Source organism: Hyperoodon ampullatus, assembly GCF_949752795.1.
Source record: "Hyperoodon ampullatus genome assembly, chromosome: 9".
In the NCBI taxonomy this organism is placed as follows: domain Eukaryota; kingdom Metazoa; phylum Chordata; class Mammalia; order Artiodactyla; family Ziphiidae; genus Hyperoodon; species Hyperoodon ampullatus.
Genome location: NC_136922.1, coordinates 51,945,317 through 51,962,854, shown reverse-complemented (window position 1 = coordinate 51,962,854; position 17,538 = coordinate 51,945,317). Strand labels below are relative to the sequence as shown.

General features: G+C 34.6%; 1 protein-coding gene across 2 annotated transcripts in view; it reads left to right on the top strand.

Moving 5' to 3' along the window:
* The window catches only part of VPS50 (VPS50 subunit of EARP/GARPII complex), a gene marked incomplete at both ends in the record, with an annotated part of 129,250 nt that overhangs the window by 29,446 nt on the left and 82,266 nt on the right, over positions 1-17,538 (top strand). For both annotated transcript variants that reach the window (XM_079711612.1, XM_079711611.1), the window contains 3 exons: positions 12,097-12,139; positions 13,530-13,628; positions 15,052-15,192. In XM_079711612.1, coding sequence (XP_079567738.1) covers positions 12,097-12,139; positions 13,530-13,628; positions 15,052-15,192 — 283 coding nt within the window. The remainder of the gene's footprint in view (positions 1-12,096; positions 12,140-13,529; positions 13,629-15,051; positions 15,193-17,538) is intronic.

Genomic DNA, 17,538 nt, shown 5'->3' with positions numbered 1-17,538 from the left:
GCCAAGGAAACCCAGTTTCAAATTAAATTCATACTTATCCTAGAATGTAGTCCCTTAGTCTCCCCTGTATGGAGAATCTGGCACTCAGTGAGCAGGATGCACTGATATTGTAGATGTTGATTGCTAGTATCTGAAAAAATAAAAGGATTATGATAGAACAAAACATTAATACAGCTTTGGATTAAATTTTTTCTTTTAATATACTCTCACATCATAGGTCTGTGCTGGGTGTAGAATAACTAGGTATTTTCCCCCTAGAGATGATATTTTTTTTCTTTAGGATTATGCATATTGAAGCGACCACTTTTTATTTGATTAGGAAGTGCATAGTTGGGTAGTACCAGTAATATTTTGATTTTATCCATTTTGACAGTGATTAACTGTCACTATTAAAAACTTGATTATGTCATTTATACTTATTAAGTTGGGTGAATAGTGAATTAGCTCTAATATGTTGAATATATTTGAAAATTTCTAGCAAGGCCTTCTGGCTCCTGAAGAAGCATAGCGCTCATTTAGTTCATTTCATGGTGATAAATCTGTTACAATGAGAAAAGCTTATTTATGATTGGCTCAAAATACTTCAGGCAGTTATGTATTTACTGAGCGTTTATTATATGCTTGGTGCTTTGTTTTGGAATTGGCTGTATAGTGATGAACCACATATAATGTAATCAGTATAATCCATGGTTTTCTAGAGTGCTTAGTCTATCAAGATGGATTTGGATTGAAGTAGGCCCAAGTGGAATGGGGCTTTATAGAGAAGGAAGTTGAGCATACGGTGGAAGCGTTGGGATCTAATTTTCCTTAGGGGGTCAAAACTAAGGAGGACCTGAAGGAGGTGCAGGAGGGGTTAGCTAAACCAAGGTACGAGGTGTTGTAATTATGAGATTACGGGTATCATGATGAAGTCTTTGCTGCAGAGATGCCAAGCAAACTGAGGACGAAAATATCTATAGCATTTATAGCAACAAAGAAATCAGAGTTGACCTTGTTAGGGACAGATTTGGTTGAAGTGTAAGTGTAGGATGAGGAAATTTTATATGGAGGAGAGATGTGGAATTGAGAAGGAGCAACCTGAATGTTTGAAAATCAATGCGAAAGAGTGAGAGGTTAAAAATAAGACAGAGAACATAATAATAAAGCTTCGTAGGGATTATTGGAGAGATTGACTTCGAAAAAGTCACCATTCTATTACAATAGGAAAGAATGAGTGTGGAAATTTGTTGGCAGGAGATTGAGGGTGCAGGTGACACGTTGACACTTCATTTTTTCCATTAATTAAAATTTTTATTTTAGGTTTGCTAAAGTAAATATCTTACTTGGTGAGAGTTAACTATAAAAAACTGAAAGAAATCCTTATCTGGGATTTTTCAAGTTAGCGTGAAGTGGCTTCTAAGCACTTTTTCATTTTTATGTATATAGTGATATGTGGAGGAGTTATCTGACCTGGTAAAAAGTTTTGATCAAAAAGATCTGTAATGATTTAAGTTAATCATTGTTTTATTTTAGATAATACGGTTTATAAGCGGCATGCTGTGTTTACATATATGAGTCATGCATGCAGTAATAAGAAAAGTTTGTCCTATATTCTGAAAATAGGTAAAAATACATGCACAGATACATTAAAATGTCCTAAGGAATTCATTGTAGTGGGATTTTATCTTAGGCTTCCTGGAAATCTGTTAGAGTTGTGTTTTTAACTTGGTGATTTAGTGACAACATCAGGGTGGCTCCGAAAGCAGAGCTGTTAGTTGGAAATGCTTGGTGGTGAGGATAGGCCCTCCACCAGCAATTCTTCTCCCCCACATAGAGCAGTGTTTCCTTTGCCTGCCACCATTCATCCTGCCTGACCCAATCCCCTTCTCCCTTCACCTCTTATTTCACCCGTTAGCTCCTAGTTGGGAGAACGTAGGTTTGTTCACTTCTTGTAGATAATGTGATATAGGAAATAGCAATAGAATTAGTTGCTATGTGGGACAAATTGAGTCCACAAAAATGAAAGGAATTTTATTCTAATTTCCTTTTATTTTTGTCTTTATTAATTAGATGCCCCTTTCTTATTCTATGCATTTATTTTTGTTTTGCTCTTTTTCCTCTGGTCTTCTGAATACAATCAGTATTGAACCTGTTCTTGAGCTCTTTCATTGGGTCTGTTCAGACATAATTCACCAACACTTTAAACGTTCTTTTAATTTACCTGGATCTGTGGAATTTAGCAAAGGCAAGATTCAATCTTTGCTTGGACCTGAGTGCATCAGGGTGAAAAGTCATTTGACACTCTGGTAATCATAGGAATAGTCATTTCCAACTGAATTCACACTCTTATTTTCTTTAAATTTAAATGTATTTAAATGTATTTTTATTCCTGTTGATGATTAGAGAATCAAGAAATATATTCTTTTTAAGAAACGTCCTTTAAGAGAATCATTCCATGATTCTGAGCGTTTCTGAATTCTTGTGTGGTGTTTCTGTTTTTTTGTTTTCATGTTGCAGGCAAATTCATATGTACAGTGTATCTACTCATGCACTTCTTCATTTTTCTTTAGTAGATTATATGTTCCTCTTTTTTTTTTTTTTTTTTTTTTTTTTTTTTTTTTTTTTTTTTGCATTACGTGGGCTTCTCACTGCTGTGGCCTCTCCCGTTGCGGAGCACAGGCTCTGGACGCGCAGGCCCAGCAGCCATGGCTCACGGGCCTAGCCGCTCCGCGGCATGTGGGATCTTCCCAGACCGGGGCACGAACCCGTGTCCCCTGCATCGGCAGGCGGACTCTCAACCACTGCGCCACCAGGGAAGCCCCTGTTCCTCTTTTAATACCTTGTGTCTTCCTTGAGATGTGCTGTGTTTCAGCATCTTTAGTAAAAGATACTGTAACACCAGTTTTGTTCGCTTTGATAACTGACAGGGTCCATTTTTACATTATTTGACATTTCTTGAGTTGATTGACAGAGAGTTATATAGTTGGGATTTACTGGGAATAAGAATCAGAGTGTGTTTATGTTAAAATACGTCTGAATGAAGCATTTAATTTCTTTATCACTTGACATTTATCTAAATTAGTTTCAAGAAAAGTTATTAAAAGTCAGAACTTCTTTATTTTTTAAAATTTCATTTGAAAGAAACTACTGGAATGTACCTGAGAGCATGCTGGATTATGCTCTGAAAAGTTTGTGTACCAACTGAACTAGTTTGTTGAGTACTACATTTTAACATACACAGATGGATTTAATTTCTCATAATCTTTAAAATATCCTTTTATTTTTTTCTCTGAAGACGATCTTGGCAGTTGAAAGAAAATTGTAGGTTTTAGAACTTTAAATCACAGAATAATGAGCACAGCTTTTACGTACAAATACAGCAGTGCTGGGGACTATTCTTCCCTTGTTGCCCTTGATTTCATCTTAGCAAGCAGTGCCTGCTCTCTTTCTCTAGACTCAGGCAAGGGGAGCGCAGGAACCTTGCCTGGAGCAGTGTTGAGCAGTGTTTCTGCAGGATCACCAGGCCTGCTTAGCTACACCTGTATGTAGATCTGAAGTCCCTGTTGCTTGATTGGCTTGGGCTGAGTTATTGATACCATGCTATTTGGACACCACCTGCATTCCTTATGTTTTATCTTAACTTGTTTTCCTCTGGCTTCCTCCCCCACACAGTGCCCTTTAAAATTAATGTAAAGTGAAATCTACACAAAACGTAATATTTGAACAAAACGTCTTAAAAGGTAAAGGTTTTTCTTTCTGCCCACCACCCATCATTCCCTTTCCTACTACCTAGTATAAACTGCTTTTACAGCTTATTAATTTTTTTCCTAATAGATTTCACTGTAATTTAACTACATGACAATATCTTTTTCCTGATTTATCATTGTAGATAGTTGTTGATGCTCTGACTGTTTACTCCCCATAATAAAAATCAATAAGAGATAGGTGTTTGGTATACATTTTCCTTCTATTTCCTTCTCCATCTTCCAAGTTTTGTTAGTGAAACTCTTATTTTTACTTGGTCAAGTTTATAATGTTTATATTCTTTTCACCACTATAATTAAATCTGTGCGTTTTCTAACAGGTTACTTCTAAAAAACTAACCTAATAGGAATCATATTTACTATATTATGTTTATTTAAATATTATTATCTGCAGAACTGAGTGATTGGACTTATAAAAAAGGAAAAATAATCCTTTGTCTCTGAATGAAAATCAAAATCCATTAGTGTCTTTCTATTTCTGTTGAACATTTTTCACCTTTTTGGTATGACTCGGCTGCTATCATTTCTTTGTAATATTCCTTTTTTGTGTATTTCTTCGTCCTGTGTTGTTATAGTTACCTCTGAAAATTATTTTTTTTTGATATGGGATACATGGGGTGTAAGTGTTCAGATTTTGAAATGACCTTTATTTAGTCCATACACAATTGAAAGAAAAATTATTTTTTTCCTTAGAAAATGGAAGGCATTGCTCAGCTGTCTTTTCTAGCCTTCTGTTTTGTAGGACAAAGTCAGATGCTACTCCGATTCTCATTCCACCATAAGTAGTGTCTTTCCTTTAGAATTTTTAGGATTTTTTTTTCTACTTGAAGTTATAAAATTTCACCTGTCTAGAAAAGTCCTGTGTCACTCTTTACTCCTAGATGATGAGACAAGAATGAAGTATTATTTAATGCTTAACTGCATGAGATGCTATGTTACTTGTTATACCAAGAGCTCTTGAAATTTATTTCTCTAGGAGTTTGTAATAGGCAGTTAACAGGCAGGACTGTGGGATAATATACCAGTTAAGAGCACAGAGTGCATAAACGAAAGCCATCAGACATGTTCAACCTGTGAATGGCTCACTTCCCATACCCCAGCAGGGATGGGAAATACTGACATTTATAGGAGTGGGAGTAGAAGCTAGGCACCATTAGCTAAGGCAGCACTGACCATACAGTAATTCTAAATTATATTTTAAGGTTTTCTCACTAAAGATATTGAATCATGATGATGGTGATAATGATGATGGTATAATAATACTTAAAAAATTTTGGCCTTTACTATGTGTCAAGTGCTGTACTTGTCATTTTCCTTACTTTTTCTTATTTAGCATTAACAAAATATTCCTCGGAGGTGTTATTGTCTCTCTTTTATAGATGAGGATGTCGATGCTCTATAAAATAAGTGGCAAAGCCAGGATTTAAACATAGATCTGTTGGGTTGCAGAGCTTGTTGTTCTTTTTTTTTTTTTTTTTTTTGCGGTATGCGGGCCTCTCACTGTTGTGGCCTCTCCCATTGCGGAGCACAGGCTCTGGACGCGCAGGCCCAGCGGCCATGGCTCACGGGCCCAGCCGCTCCGCGGCATATGGGATCCTCCCGGACCGGGGCACGAACCCGTATCCCCTGCATTGGCAGGCGGACTCTCAATCACTGCGCCACCAGGGAGGCCCGAGCTTGTTGTTCTTAAACCACAACTATGCTAGACTGTCTACCAGTGTGATAACTATTATGTGTAGTGGAAGCTCATGGCTATTAGGCCAGTTTATATTATTCTGCTCCAGTATCTGAGTTATATTCTTACTAGAGTTAATTTTATTTTTTCCTAAAACCTATTTCTGCCAGTTGTGTTTGTTACTGTATTTATGTTGTTTAAGTAAATAAACTAATGAGATGAAACAAAGTTTTTTGAAAGTAAGTTGAATGCATTAGAAAAACAACATATTGTTAAAAATGAATTTCCTTTTGAATTTTTTGTAGATGAAACAACTCATAAATTGGGGCATATAAGGTAGCAGTGTGATCTGACATTTGGATTGTTTTGCATTTGTTTTTAAGCTCCTTCACTTTTGAGAAACTGAAACTTGAAATTACAGACAATTTACTAGTCATTTGGCTCATATGAGACTAAGAAGTTAAAACTCCAGTCAAATGAAAAGACAAGACCTTGGCTCAAAATCAGAAATGGGTGAATGGGGCTTCCCTGGTGGCGCAGTGGTTGAGAGTCCGCCTGCCGATGCAGGGGACATGGGTTCGTGCCCCGGTCCGGGAAGATCCCACATGCCGCGGACCGGCTAGGCCCGTGAGCCATGTCCGCTGAGCCTGCGCGTCTGGAGCCTGTGCTCCGCAACGGGAGAGGCCACAGCAGTGAGAGGCCCGCGTACCGCAAAAAAAAAAAGAAATGGGTGAATGAAGTACATTTATACAATTTTAGTTAAAATATTCAGTACACATAAATATTCTTGTTTTAACTTTGATCAGTTGACCAACTAAAAGGTCTTCTGCTGAACTCTAGCACAAGGTTGGCAGAGGGCCTTTGTCTTTAAAGGGCCAGATAATAAATATTTTAAGCATTGCAGGCCATAAGGTCTCGGTTGCAACTATTCGGCTCTGCCCTTGAAGACCAAGAGCTGCCTTAGATGATATGTAAACAAATGCATATGGCTGTGTTTCAATAAAACTTTATTTAGAAACATAGCCGGTTGGCTAGATTTGGTTCCTCAGCCTGACATCTGCTCTGGAATTACAATTCATAAAGTTTGGAGATATTGTGAACATTTTTAGTGTCCTTAGTAATGGACTGTAGGCTTTCTCTGTGGTGAATGATTGTGTTCTGCGTTAGGTCAGGGAATTCTGAACAGTGTGTGGGCAGAGATCTGGGTAGATCCAAAGTGATCTTCAGAGTTCTTTTACAGTTTGTTCATGGTTTGAAGGATCATGTGGACACTTCATGGTACCTCAGAGTTGTTTGTTTAGCTTCAAAGTGTTTGAAAATCACGTTTTCTGTGAGGTCTGTTGATAAACTCAGCAGCAGTGAGTAGACTGAAATCATTGGAATAGACCTTTGATCTAAACAGACTGGAGTTTCCAGGGCCCATGGACATACAGTATAAACTTGGAAGAATAAATTTTACTTATGTGTATTTCAGAAGTTTTAGCACTCTACTGAACCATATATAAAGATGTGGTAATTGGGTAACTGGTGTTCAGCATATAATGGAATCTTGAAACTTTAGAGCTAGAAGCAACCTTTTAGATCCAACCCACTTTTGCATAGGAAACTGATGCCCAGAGTTATTAAGAGACTTGTCTTAAATCACATGGCTTAATAACAGAACAGGGAAAGATCATTAAGAGGCTAATTACTTTCATACTATCTTGTCTTTCAGCAAGTCAACTTTGTACAAAATTTTGATTTATCTGCAACTTTCCAAGACGCATTTTGCAAGTGTGTGTCCAGATCAGTTATTTAAAAGAAAACTTTTAATTATTTATGGATATGTTATCTTTAATATTTTCTATAGTGATTATAAAAATGCCACCCCAAAATTGTTTGATTCATTCCATTCACTTGCGGATAGCCTTTAATAGCTTTTAGCCTTTCACCTTACAACTGGTAATTTTTTTGACTGTAATGTAGCTTTTATTTATCCAAATGTTTATGAATAGGTCCTTTTTACGTACTTTGATTAATTGACTGAAATAACTGGAATTCAGGTTTCTAAATGATGGCTAGGGGTTTCTTTAAAGGCTGTACATTTAATATGTCCACTCGTTAATCACATTTTTACATATGTATCTTTAATTAGTAGCAAACTGTTATCAAACTACAGTTGTAGATTTTGAGAGCATTTTTAATAAGGCCAAAATGTTTGATTCATAAATTTTATATTTAAAATTTTCTGCATACTATTTACCATGTTTGCATTAACTCTTAATATATAGGCTATAAAACCATTTTAACCATAAATAATAGAAGCAATAAAAACATCTAGATTTATAATAACATTGTAAATAAACTCTAAAGCCCATTTTTTCAATTAAGAAGCTGAAAAAATCATTACTCTCACCTATGAATTAGTTTGGATATATTCCTTTTTTCTCCAAACTCACAATATTCCCTGAGAATATTCCCTGAGAATATGTTTACCAGTTCTGATATTTATTATTCTGGATGTTCTTGCTTCTCCATATCTGTGTCTCTAGCTTCAACCTTAGGTGAACTTCTGAGCCCTGTGTGATAGAGGAGTGGAACCAGCTTCCACTCTGCTTATCTCTTTTTCTTTCACTAAGGCACCTGTAGACCCAGAGCATGTCTGACTCTTTTTCTTCTAAAACGTTCTCCTTTTTTTTTTTTTATCTCTGTAGTTTTTTTTTTTAATTTGAAGTAGAAAATGGGGGCTGAAAGAATGATGGTAAAATTTTGTCATTTTTTGTTTAAATTGCAAATTTGACTTTGCAGATATTTATTACCTGCTCTGAGTCAGGCAGTGAGTTTAGTTAGTCCTGGGGTGTCACTGGGGAATAAGCCACAGTCTGCTCTGACAGATAGTCACAGATATTTCTTTACTATAATTCAGGGTGCTGTAAGCAGAGCATTGTGAAACTTAAGGGAACAGTCAGCAGAGGAAGACTTCTGAGAAAAGATGACATTTGGAAGATAGATGGACATTTGGGCCCAAGTGAGAAAAGGAGAATGTACTTTATAGTTATTGTGAACATTATATGCAAGAACAGAGGGTGTGAAAGTCTGGGGTTTGTTTGGGGAGTTGCACATAGTCCATATGACTAAAATACAGTTGACCCTTGAACAATGTAGGGGTGAAGGGCGCTAACCCTCAGCTCAGTCGAAAATCCATGTATAACTTATATAGTTATAAATTATACTCTGAATCTGTGATTCTGCTTCCGAGGATTCAACCGAGGATTATGTAGTGCTGTAGTATTTACTATTGAAAAATATCCGCTTGTAAGTCGACCAGTGCAGTTCCAATCCCTGTTGTTCAAGGGTCAACTGTATAAGCACTGACAAGTGAATGGGAAGCTAATTTTTCATGTCAATTGTTAAGTCTTATGTGCCATGCTAATTTGGGGCTTTATCCTTGGTTTAATCGGGAGCCATCAAACATGTTAAAGTAGTGGATTAATGTGATTTTTATTTCTGCTTTACTTAGGAACTGCAAACTCAGATGTCTTTAGGGACCAGGCAGGTAACATATATATGAAGCTGCCAGATGACAGCAGGAAATGGTCAGGTCCACAGGACTGTCGGGCCTTGCCTAAAGCCTTTCACATACAAGCTATTTGAAAATGATGCATCTGCCAAATCAAACAGAATGTTGACCAAATCCAGTCTGGAGTTAGACTCCTGCTCAGAGCTATCCCTGAAAGCTTTTTGGAGTTTGTTGTACAATGTTTGGTATGCAGGTCGATGGTGTTCATCAAATAAATGGATGTATGAGTTGAAGGGTGGGATGTATGTGTTGTCTGCAGAGATTCATTAGGAGGTTATTAAGTGATAATACTTGATTTAGAGCACAAACTTGATAAAGGAGAAGCATAGGTGGATATGAGAAATACTGAAATGGTAGAATGATCAGGGTCTGATTACCAGTTATATATGAAGAGAGAGAAGAATTAAAGATGACTTTAGAATTTCCAGCTTGGATTGAATGGGTGGTAGTCATATGAATCAAAAGAGAGAACATGGGAGAAGGAACAACTCTGGGAGTTGATACTGATTTTTTTTTTTAATTGGGTGGAATGAGGAATTATTTAATTCTAAGTGCTAAGGTGCTATCATGGCTATCCTTTTAGAGGTATTATTTTGAAGCCTTTAGCTCTCATTCCTTTTTTTTTCATTCATTCATTTATTCTTTTTCAGACAAATTCTCAGAATCATTTTTTTTAAGGAAAATCTCACTCCTGCCTACAAGTATTTCCTTAACCTATATTTTTGTCTGTGGCTATTTTTCAGGCATAAATCCTGGTTAGAGACCCTAATTTTTAAAATAAGGTATTGATCCTACACTGTTGATTGTCAAATCCTGAAGATTTGTTCATTCTCAGTGTTTACTAGAGAATATAATCTTCAATTCTCAACCTTAATCAAAAGCATGCTTATGATAAATAATATTTGTAGAAAATGGTCTAATTCCTTTGCGTGTTTGGATGTTTATCTTTGAGACCATCAGAAACTGGATACTTGTATTATTATTGGTTTTACTTTTCTGACAAATTGCTTTGCATTTGTATCTGTCTCTCTCTCTATCAAACCACTTTGGTGTTATCTCCTCAGTTTGCATTAAAAGGCTCTATAAGAAGCAAAGACAAGGAGTCCATGAATCCATATTGTATATTCTGTAAGGCTGTTACCAAGGGTGTTGTTCCTTAGGAGATAAAATATTGCTATCCTCTTTATCAAGACTGGAAAAATTTTCTCTCTCACTTAATGCCAACAAAAGTGGTTTTTTTTCTCTTTGTTTTGTTTTTTCTCTTGAGTTACTGGTGTGTTTTGATATTCTGGACACTGAATTGTGTACTCTGGGCTTCCCTATTTGTTTTGGCTGCTAGGACTTTGAGAGTCACATTTATAATCAGATGACAGTTGTAAAAAACCTTGTATAATTTTGGTGTATTAAACTACATCTTCCACTTGTTCTTACTGTTTTATTTTAGTTTCGCCTTAACCTCTTTTGTTAAAAATGTTTTCTCTAAAATTGTATTTATTTTGTTAGATACCGCAGATCTTTAGATACCACAGATCTTTTTTAATATTGGGATATTATAATTCAAATAATATCAGTTTTTTAAAAAACTGACCTAGGGAGAATTAAAGGGGAAAAAATCAGATTCAATCACATATCCCAAGTGTATAACTCAATATATTTTTACAAAGTGAACATAATTGTGTAATTACCTCCCAGAAACAGAAACAGAACTAGAACATTTCTAGTACCCCAGAAACTTCCTTCCTGCCCCATTCCAGTCATTATTTTCCCAAGGTAACCAGTGTTCTGGCTTCTGTTACTAACGTTAGTTTTGCCTGTTTTGAACTTTAAAAAGTACATACTGTATGATTCCATTTATACAAACTGACTTCTTTTTGTCCAATATTATGTTTTTGAGATTCAGGTAGTATATTTTCATTGCTATAGTATTTCATCATAAATATATCTCACTTTACCCATTTAATTGTTCACAGACAATTGAGTTGCTTCATTTTGCCTATTACAAATAATGCTGCAAGGACTGTGTATGCACTTATGAAAGATACTTATCTAGGACTTCTGGGACATAGAGTATTTGTGTGTTGAGTCTTAGGACATATTAACAGTTTCCCAAGAGGTGCTATCAGTTTTCCCTTCCTCCAGGATTGAATTGCGTGTTCCTTTTGTTCTACATCCTTGCCAACATTTGTTGATGTCATTTTTAATTTTTAAAAAATATTTTTAGCCATTCTGGTCGTTTGTTATACTGTCTTATTGCAGTTTTAATTTGCATTTCCTGAATGCCTGATGGAGTGCATATTTATATGTTTTATTGGCCAATTGGGTATCTCCTTCGACAAGTATCTGTTTTTATTCGTTTTTATTCTGTTCTGTTGCTCTGTTTATGTATCCTTATAATAAGCACCACACTATCTTATTGCTGTAACTTTATAATAAACCTTAACCTATTTTAGTATATGTCTTACAGCATTGTTCTTCACAGTATTTTTGACTGGTCTTAGCCCTTTGAGTTTCCACATAAATTTTAGAAGCAGCTTGTCAGTTTCTACATTAAAAAGCCTTCTGGGATTTTGATTAGAATTTCAGTTATTCTAGGAGATCATTTTGGTGAGAACTGATATCAACAATATTGAAGGTTTTAGTCTGTTTACATGGTATATACCTCTATGTAGTTAAGTCTTCTTTATTTTAGCTGTATTTTGTATATTTTTTATTTGATTTATTCCCAGGTATTTGGTTTTTTGAAATTGTATTTTTAAAAATTTCATTGTCTAATTCTTTGTTTCTAATATATAGGGATTAAGTTTATTTTTGACATTTTACTTTTCATCTATATTATACTTATTATCTTTAAAACTTGCTATCAGTATTTAATTCTTAAATTCTTAGTTTTATCTATAGATTCTTCAGGATTTTCTGCCCACACAATCCTGTTGCTGCTAGTGATGACTCTTCTGTTTCTTCCTTTCTAATTCTTTTCCTTTTATTTATTTTTCTTGCCTTTTTGTACTGTCTTTAGGATCAGCAGCACAACTTATTGCTCATACTATTGATCTGTGCATTTAATTATTCAGTTTGTCTCTTTTAAAGATTGACACACCTAATTCTGTTTTATTTAATAGTGAACTGAATTCAAAGCTGCAAGATACTTTAGAGCAAATTGAGGTAAGAAGAATTATATATTAAGTTAAATGACTTTTTCTTTTCAGAGGTTTTTGAATAGCGTAGATGCATCTTATGTTTTGACTTTCATGTTATTATCAGTGTTTCTACATCACTGTGCTTTGTGTTTTTCATTTGGAATATCTGTGCATGGTCAAGTTAATGTTAATTTACTTGTACTCTCAATAATACTTTAGGAATTGTGGGATCTGAAAAGAGTATTTGAAAATATTACCATATCCAGCAAGATCCCTAAACTGTTAGTCATAGGTGTGTTCTCATGTAAACTATAGGCAAAATACTTAACCATGTATTAATTATTTTTTGATTATCAACTGCTATTCCTTTTTAGTTTAGTGAGTTTATTTATTTAAGAATGATTATTGGCTGATGATAACCCTCCTAAATTCCTAAACCTCATAATAATATCTCATACAATTCATCAAATATGTAGAAACTGGAAAGGAAAAGCTATGTTTATGTGAGCATAAAGCCTTTTCCTCCTACATTTATTCAGAGTTCATCTCTTTCCTCAGAATCTTTGCAAAGCAGAGTGCTCATTTATAAACTTAATAAGAATTATTTGGTTTCTTCTGGTACTTTATTTTGTTGTTTTCCTGATGAGAGTACTTAGAAAAGTTGAGGCTAGACTTTCAAATGATTTTTGTAAAAGTAGTTTTTGATCATAAATGCAATTATTTCCTAATTGTAAGAATGACAGTTTATTTGATAAACATAAATAGAACTGCTTTGAAAATCCCTTAAGTAAATAATCACGTGAAAATTTTAATGAGGACTTTCTTTCAAAGCTCAGTTTCTTTCATTCTTATAATTTTCTCTATAAGTACAGAATAATATTTATCTTAAAATGAAATCATTGAGATAGAAACCCATAAACAAAGTTGGTACATTTAGATGTAAAAGAGCAGTACCTTGAGGTATGTACTTTTAAGGTCAATGTAGTTTTCTTGAAAATTATCAATGCTTTTCAGTGATTTACAGAAGGATTGTTTTATTTTTCAGTAGTCCTACAAACTCAGTTCATATAATTGTAAGATTTTAGCAGATGCTTGAGGAAACATAGTTAAGTAAAATTAAAAACTAAAATTCTTTTAGAGACTATGATAATTGTTTTGTGTCCCTTGAAACACTAGGCATGGTTTTTTAAAAAACTCATATATTAATAACATCTCAATAAACTTGAGTATAGCTGGTAATAAGAATTATAATTTATTTATATTTTTATTTAAATTTGTTTTTGACTATTAAATCCAGTGTAATAGTAAATGTGTTTAGATATTAGTTAAAAGTGAGAAATTAGTCTTAATATTTTCTTCTTACTACCTTGAAAATATAATTCCTTAACCACCTCTTGCCTCTTTTAATTATACAGGAACAGTTGGATGTTGCTCTGTCCAAAATCTGCAAGAATTTTGACATTAACCATTATACCAAGGTTCAACAAGCTTATCGACTTCTTGGAAAAACACAGGTTAGTTTTGAAAGGATGTTTTCTTTTTTCTTAGTCAGGGATCTGTTGATCTTCATGATTGCTTAAGTTTGAATATTATTATTAATATAGAGTGCTTAAAAAGTTTCATTTAACAAAGTAAATTTTTATGTTGTATTAACAATAGTAACATGATCTCATAGGCTCAGAGTGTGTGTAGTGTGATTAAAACATTACAGAAGTCTGTTTTAAACTATGAAGTGTTTCTCAGGTTTAATATTTTCACCATTCTATGTAGGTTTTTTAAAAAGTATATTATGAGATAATTCAGTGGGAGAGAATTGTAGTCTTTTTTACCTCAACTCTTGGTCCCAAATAAGAACTTCTAAATTTGGAGCCTCATGGTTCCTAGATGGGCCATCATGACTCCCTCAAAGTTGTATGTAAACTTTTGTGCATTGTGTACATTTGTTGTAAAACAGGTCTGTTGCATTTATCAGATTTTTCAAAGGATTCTATTATCCTCAGAATGTCCTCACTGCTCCCATGATGCATGGCTTTACATACTCTTACTGCTCAAGGGCTTCCTTGAAAAATTTGAAGTAGAGGGCACAGTTTGAAAATTAATTATATCTTCTGCAAATATAGGATTATACATTTTTCTAGAGAACATCCAAACATGATAGGTGTAAATGTTTTCTTCCCTTAAATGGTCTCTTGTCTTAGAAGGAAATTGAAGACTTTACCAAACTACTTAAACTCTATTTACATTTTATAATAAGAATAAAGAAGTTTGGTTATTTATTGTACTTTATTAGTTTTTATATCTGAAGCTATACCTAGGGAAAAATACTAGAAGGAAGACATTTGGTAATTTCGAGGGACATGTTTAAAGACCTTTGAAAATACAACTATAACTTCTGGTTTCCCCCATTAGATGAATTCTTTCACTCATTAAATATTTATGGGTACCTACTATGTGCATTGCTCCAGGCACCTGGATATAGGCCCTCATGTATCTTACCTTCTAGTGAGGGAGACAAACATTAAAGAAATAAATCAGTGTAAGTGGATAGAGTGATGCAAAGTACTGATTTATATAGGATAGTCAGGAAAGGCTTCTCTGAGAAGATGACTGTTGAGTATCCTGAACAATGTAAAGGAATGATGGCAGATCGCATCCAAAGGTGTGATTATGCATGACATGTTTGGGAAAAGGTAGGATGGGTACCAGTGATAAATACAGAGCAACAGAGCAGTGTTCACAATTCAGATTTGTCTTTAGTGGTATGATGTTCTGGTTATTTGCAGGGTTATTTGCAAATAATCAACACTTACAATTCTGTGTGTAATAGTTATTCATGCTGTAGCTAAAATTGGTAAAGATTTTTTCCTGTGTTTTTAAAATCTGTTGAAATTTATTTTAATAATATGAGATTATGTTGTATGTTTTTTCTTTCCATAGACAGCAATGGATCAACTTCATATGCACTTCACACAAGCCATTCATAATACCGTGTTTCAAGTTGTTCTTGGTTATGTGGAACTATGTGCAGGAAACACAGATACAAAATTCCAAAAGCTGCAATATAAGGATCTCTGTACGGTATGTCATAACTTAATTATTGTTCATATCTATTTTAGTTTCTAAGTTTATATTTCATTTCTTTTAGAGCCTACTATTTGAAGATATGTTTGCAAACAGCTTTTCTCCCATATTATTCTTTTCCTCATAGAGAAACTGGAAGATTCAGTCACATAAATAGTAAAGGTTGATGAGATGGTACAGATGTGTGGAATGTGGTTGCTTCTAAATGGACTCTCTACCCTCTTATAACTTCTTTTACCCCTCTGTCTCAGGGTCTTAACTCTCTTCTGTGATAGCATCTAGGGTGCTTTTAAGCAATCATCTTTGCTGATTTTCCTTACATACTTTCAATCAGTCTTTTCATGTGTATAAATGTTGCTTCTGTCAGCATCTGTAACCAATTTTTCTTTTTCATTCTTAAACATAGGTCTGTAGGTAATATAATCCACAGGTGGGAAGTGAACTGAGTTGGGTTCTCCTTTCGAATTCTTCTTGCTGATGGATTGATGTAGTGTGAGGAAAAGAGAATGATAACCTCTTGGAGAACAGGGGTGCTGTTTGCGTTTAAAGGAAGCCTGGTAAAGCATGAATTCTGTTTGATACTTATTAACAGAATTAGGTATGATAGGTTCTTTAATGTTGAAAGAACAGACTTAGAGGAGCTGAATAATGAGATGAAGAATATGATGCATTTTAAGGTGGCCCACTTTCTTTGGCACTATTCTTGATAAAAAATTAAGGAAGTTTAGAAATTACCTCAGGCCTCTTGGAAGTATTTAAGTCAGTGCTGTTACTGGCAGACAGGGATGTGAATATCTCTTATAAGCCTAAGTAAGTTTTAATTTGTTTTATAATATTGAGTTATATTTGACCTGTTTAAACCAGGTAAGATTAGGAAGAGATTATCTCATATCAGATTTATTTATTTAGTTTGATGAAAAGATGTGGACTTGTAGTAACTGAGTTCTATAAATGAAAGTGGTTAGCTCAATAGAGGAAAAATGGAAGGAAGCCTTAGAAGTTCAATCAAAGCTGATGAAAGGAAACTTAAATATGTTTTCCTGGTGAGAACACATATCAAGGATCTGGAATGGCATAACTCAGGCAAGTGAGGTGATTTGTGAAGGAGCCTTGTATTAGAATGTACAATTCTTAATTTTTCAATATATGGCAATTGGGAATCATTTTTGCCCTAATTAAAATTAACTGATAATAATTATTGATGAAATACTGGTGTAGGAGCATATGTGGCAACCGAGTGTCAGGTAAGAAGGAAACAACAGAGCCCTCAGGATATATGTGCAGGGTGTTGACTCGCAGATTTTGGAAGTGAGAAGGAAGAGCCCAGGCATTTGGGCAGTTGTTTTTCTCTGTATAGTAGCAATATTTTGAAGGAAGTCTTTAATCATAGATAAATGTTTAAATATAACATTAAAAATTGAAATAAGTGATTTAAAATTTTGTGTTGAAGTGTAGTTGATTTAAAATTTCTACTGCACAGAGAAGTGATTCAGTTATACGTATATATGTTCTTTTTCGTATTTTTTCCCATTGTGGTTTATCACAGGCTATTGAATGTAGTTCCCTGTGCTGTACAGTAGAACCTTGTTGTTTATTTTATATATGGTAGTTTGTATCAGTTTAGCTCTTTTATTCTTTTTTAACATCTTTATTGGAGTATAATTGCTTCACAACGCTGTGTTAGTTTCTGCTGTATAATAAAGTGAGTCAGCTATACATAAACAGAAATTCCCATATCTCCTCCCTCTCAAGTCTCCCTCCCACCCTCCCTATCCCACCCCTCTAGGTGGTCACAAAGCACTGAGCTGATCTCCCTGTGCTATGCGGCTGCTTCCCACTAGCTGTCTGCTTTACATTTGGTGTGTATATATGTCCATGTCTTTTATTTTAGACAATCACTTCCCCTTTTTATATTTTTCATGGCATCCCATGTTTGAAAAGACCAGGCCCTCTGCCTTATGGAATGTGGCAACGGATCTTACTTTTGATCCCCTCTGCTCAGCACAGGGTCTGGTAATAGTAGCCTTTCTGTCCGTTTGCTGAGCACTTGAAAACAGTGATAATGGTTATGAGTAATAATCACAGAAGCTAAAAAAAAAAAATTGAAATAAATAAAATAGTACACTGATCAGAGTTAATAGAGGGATAGTGTTTCTGTAAACAGGGGAACATTTTGTTTCCTTTAAATGGAAAGAGATTGGAAATGAAAAGAGATAATCATCTGCTTGTTCTTATTCACAGTATTATTTTATAAATTTTTTTAAATATAAATTTATTTTTGGCTGTGTTGGGTCTTCATTGCTGCGTGCAGGCTTACTCTAGTTGCAGCGAGCGGGGGCTACT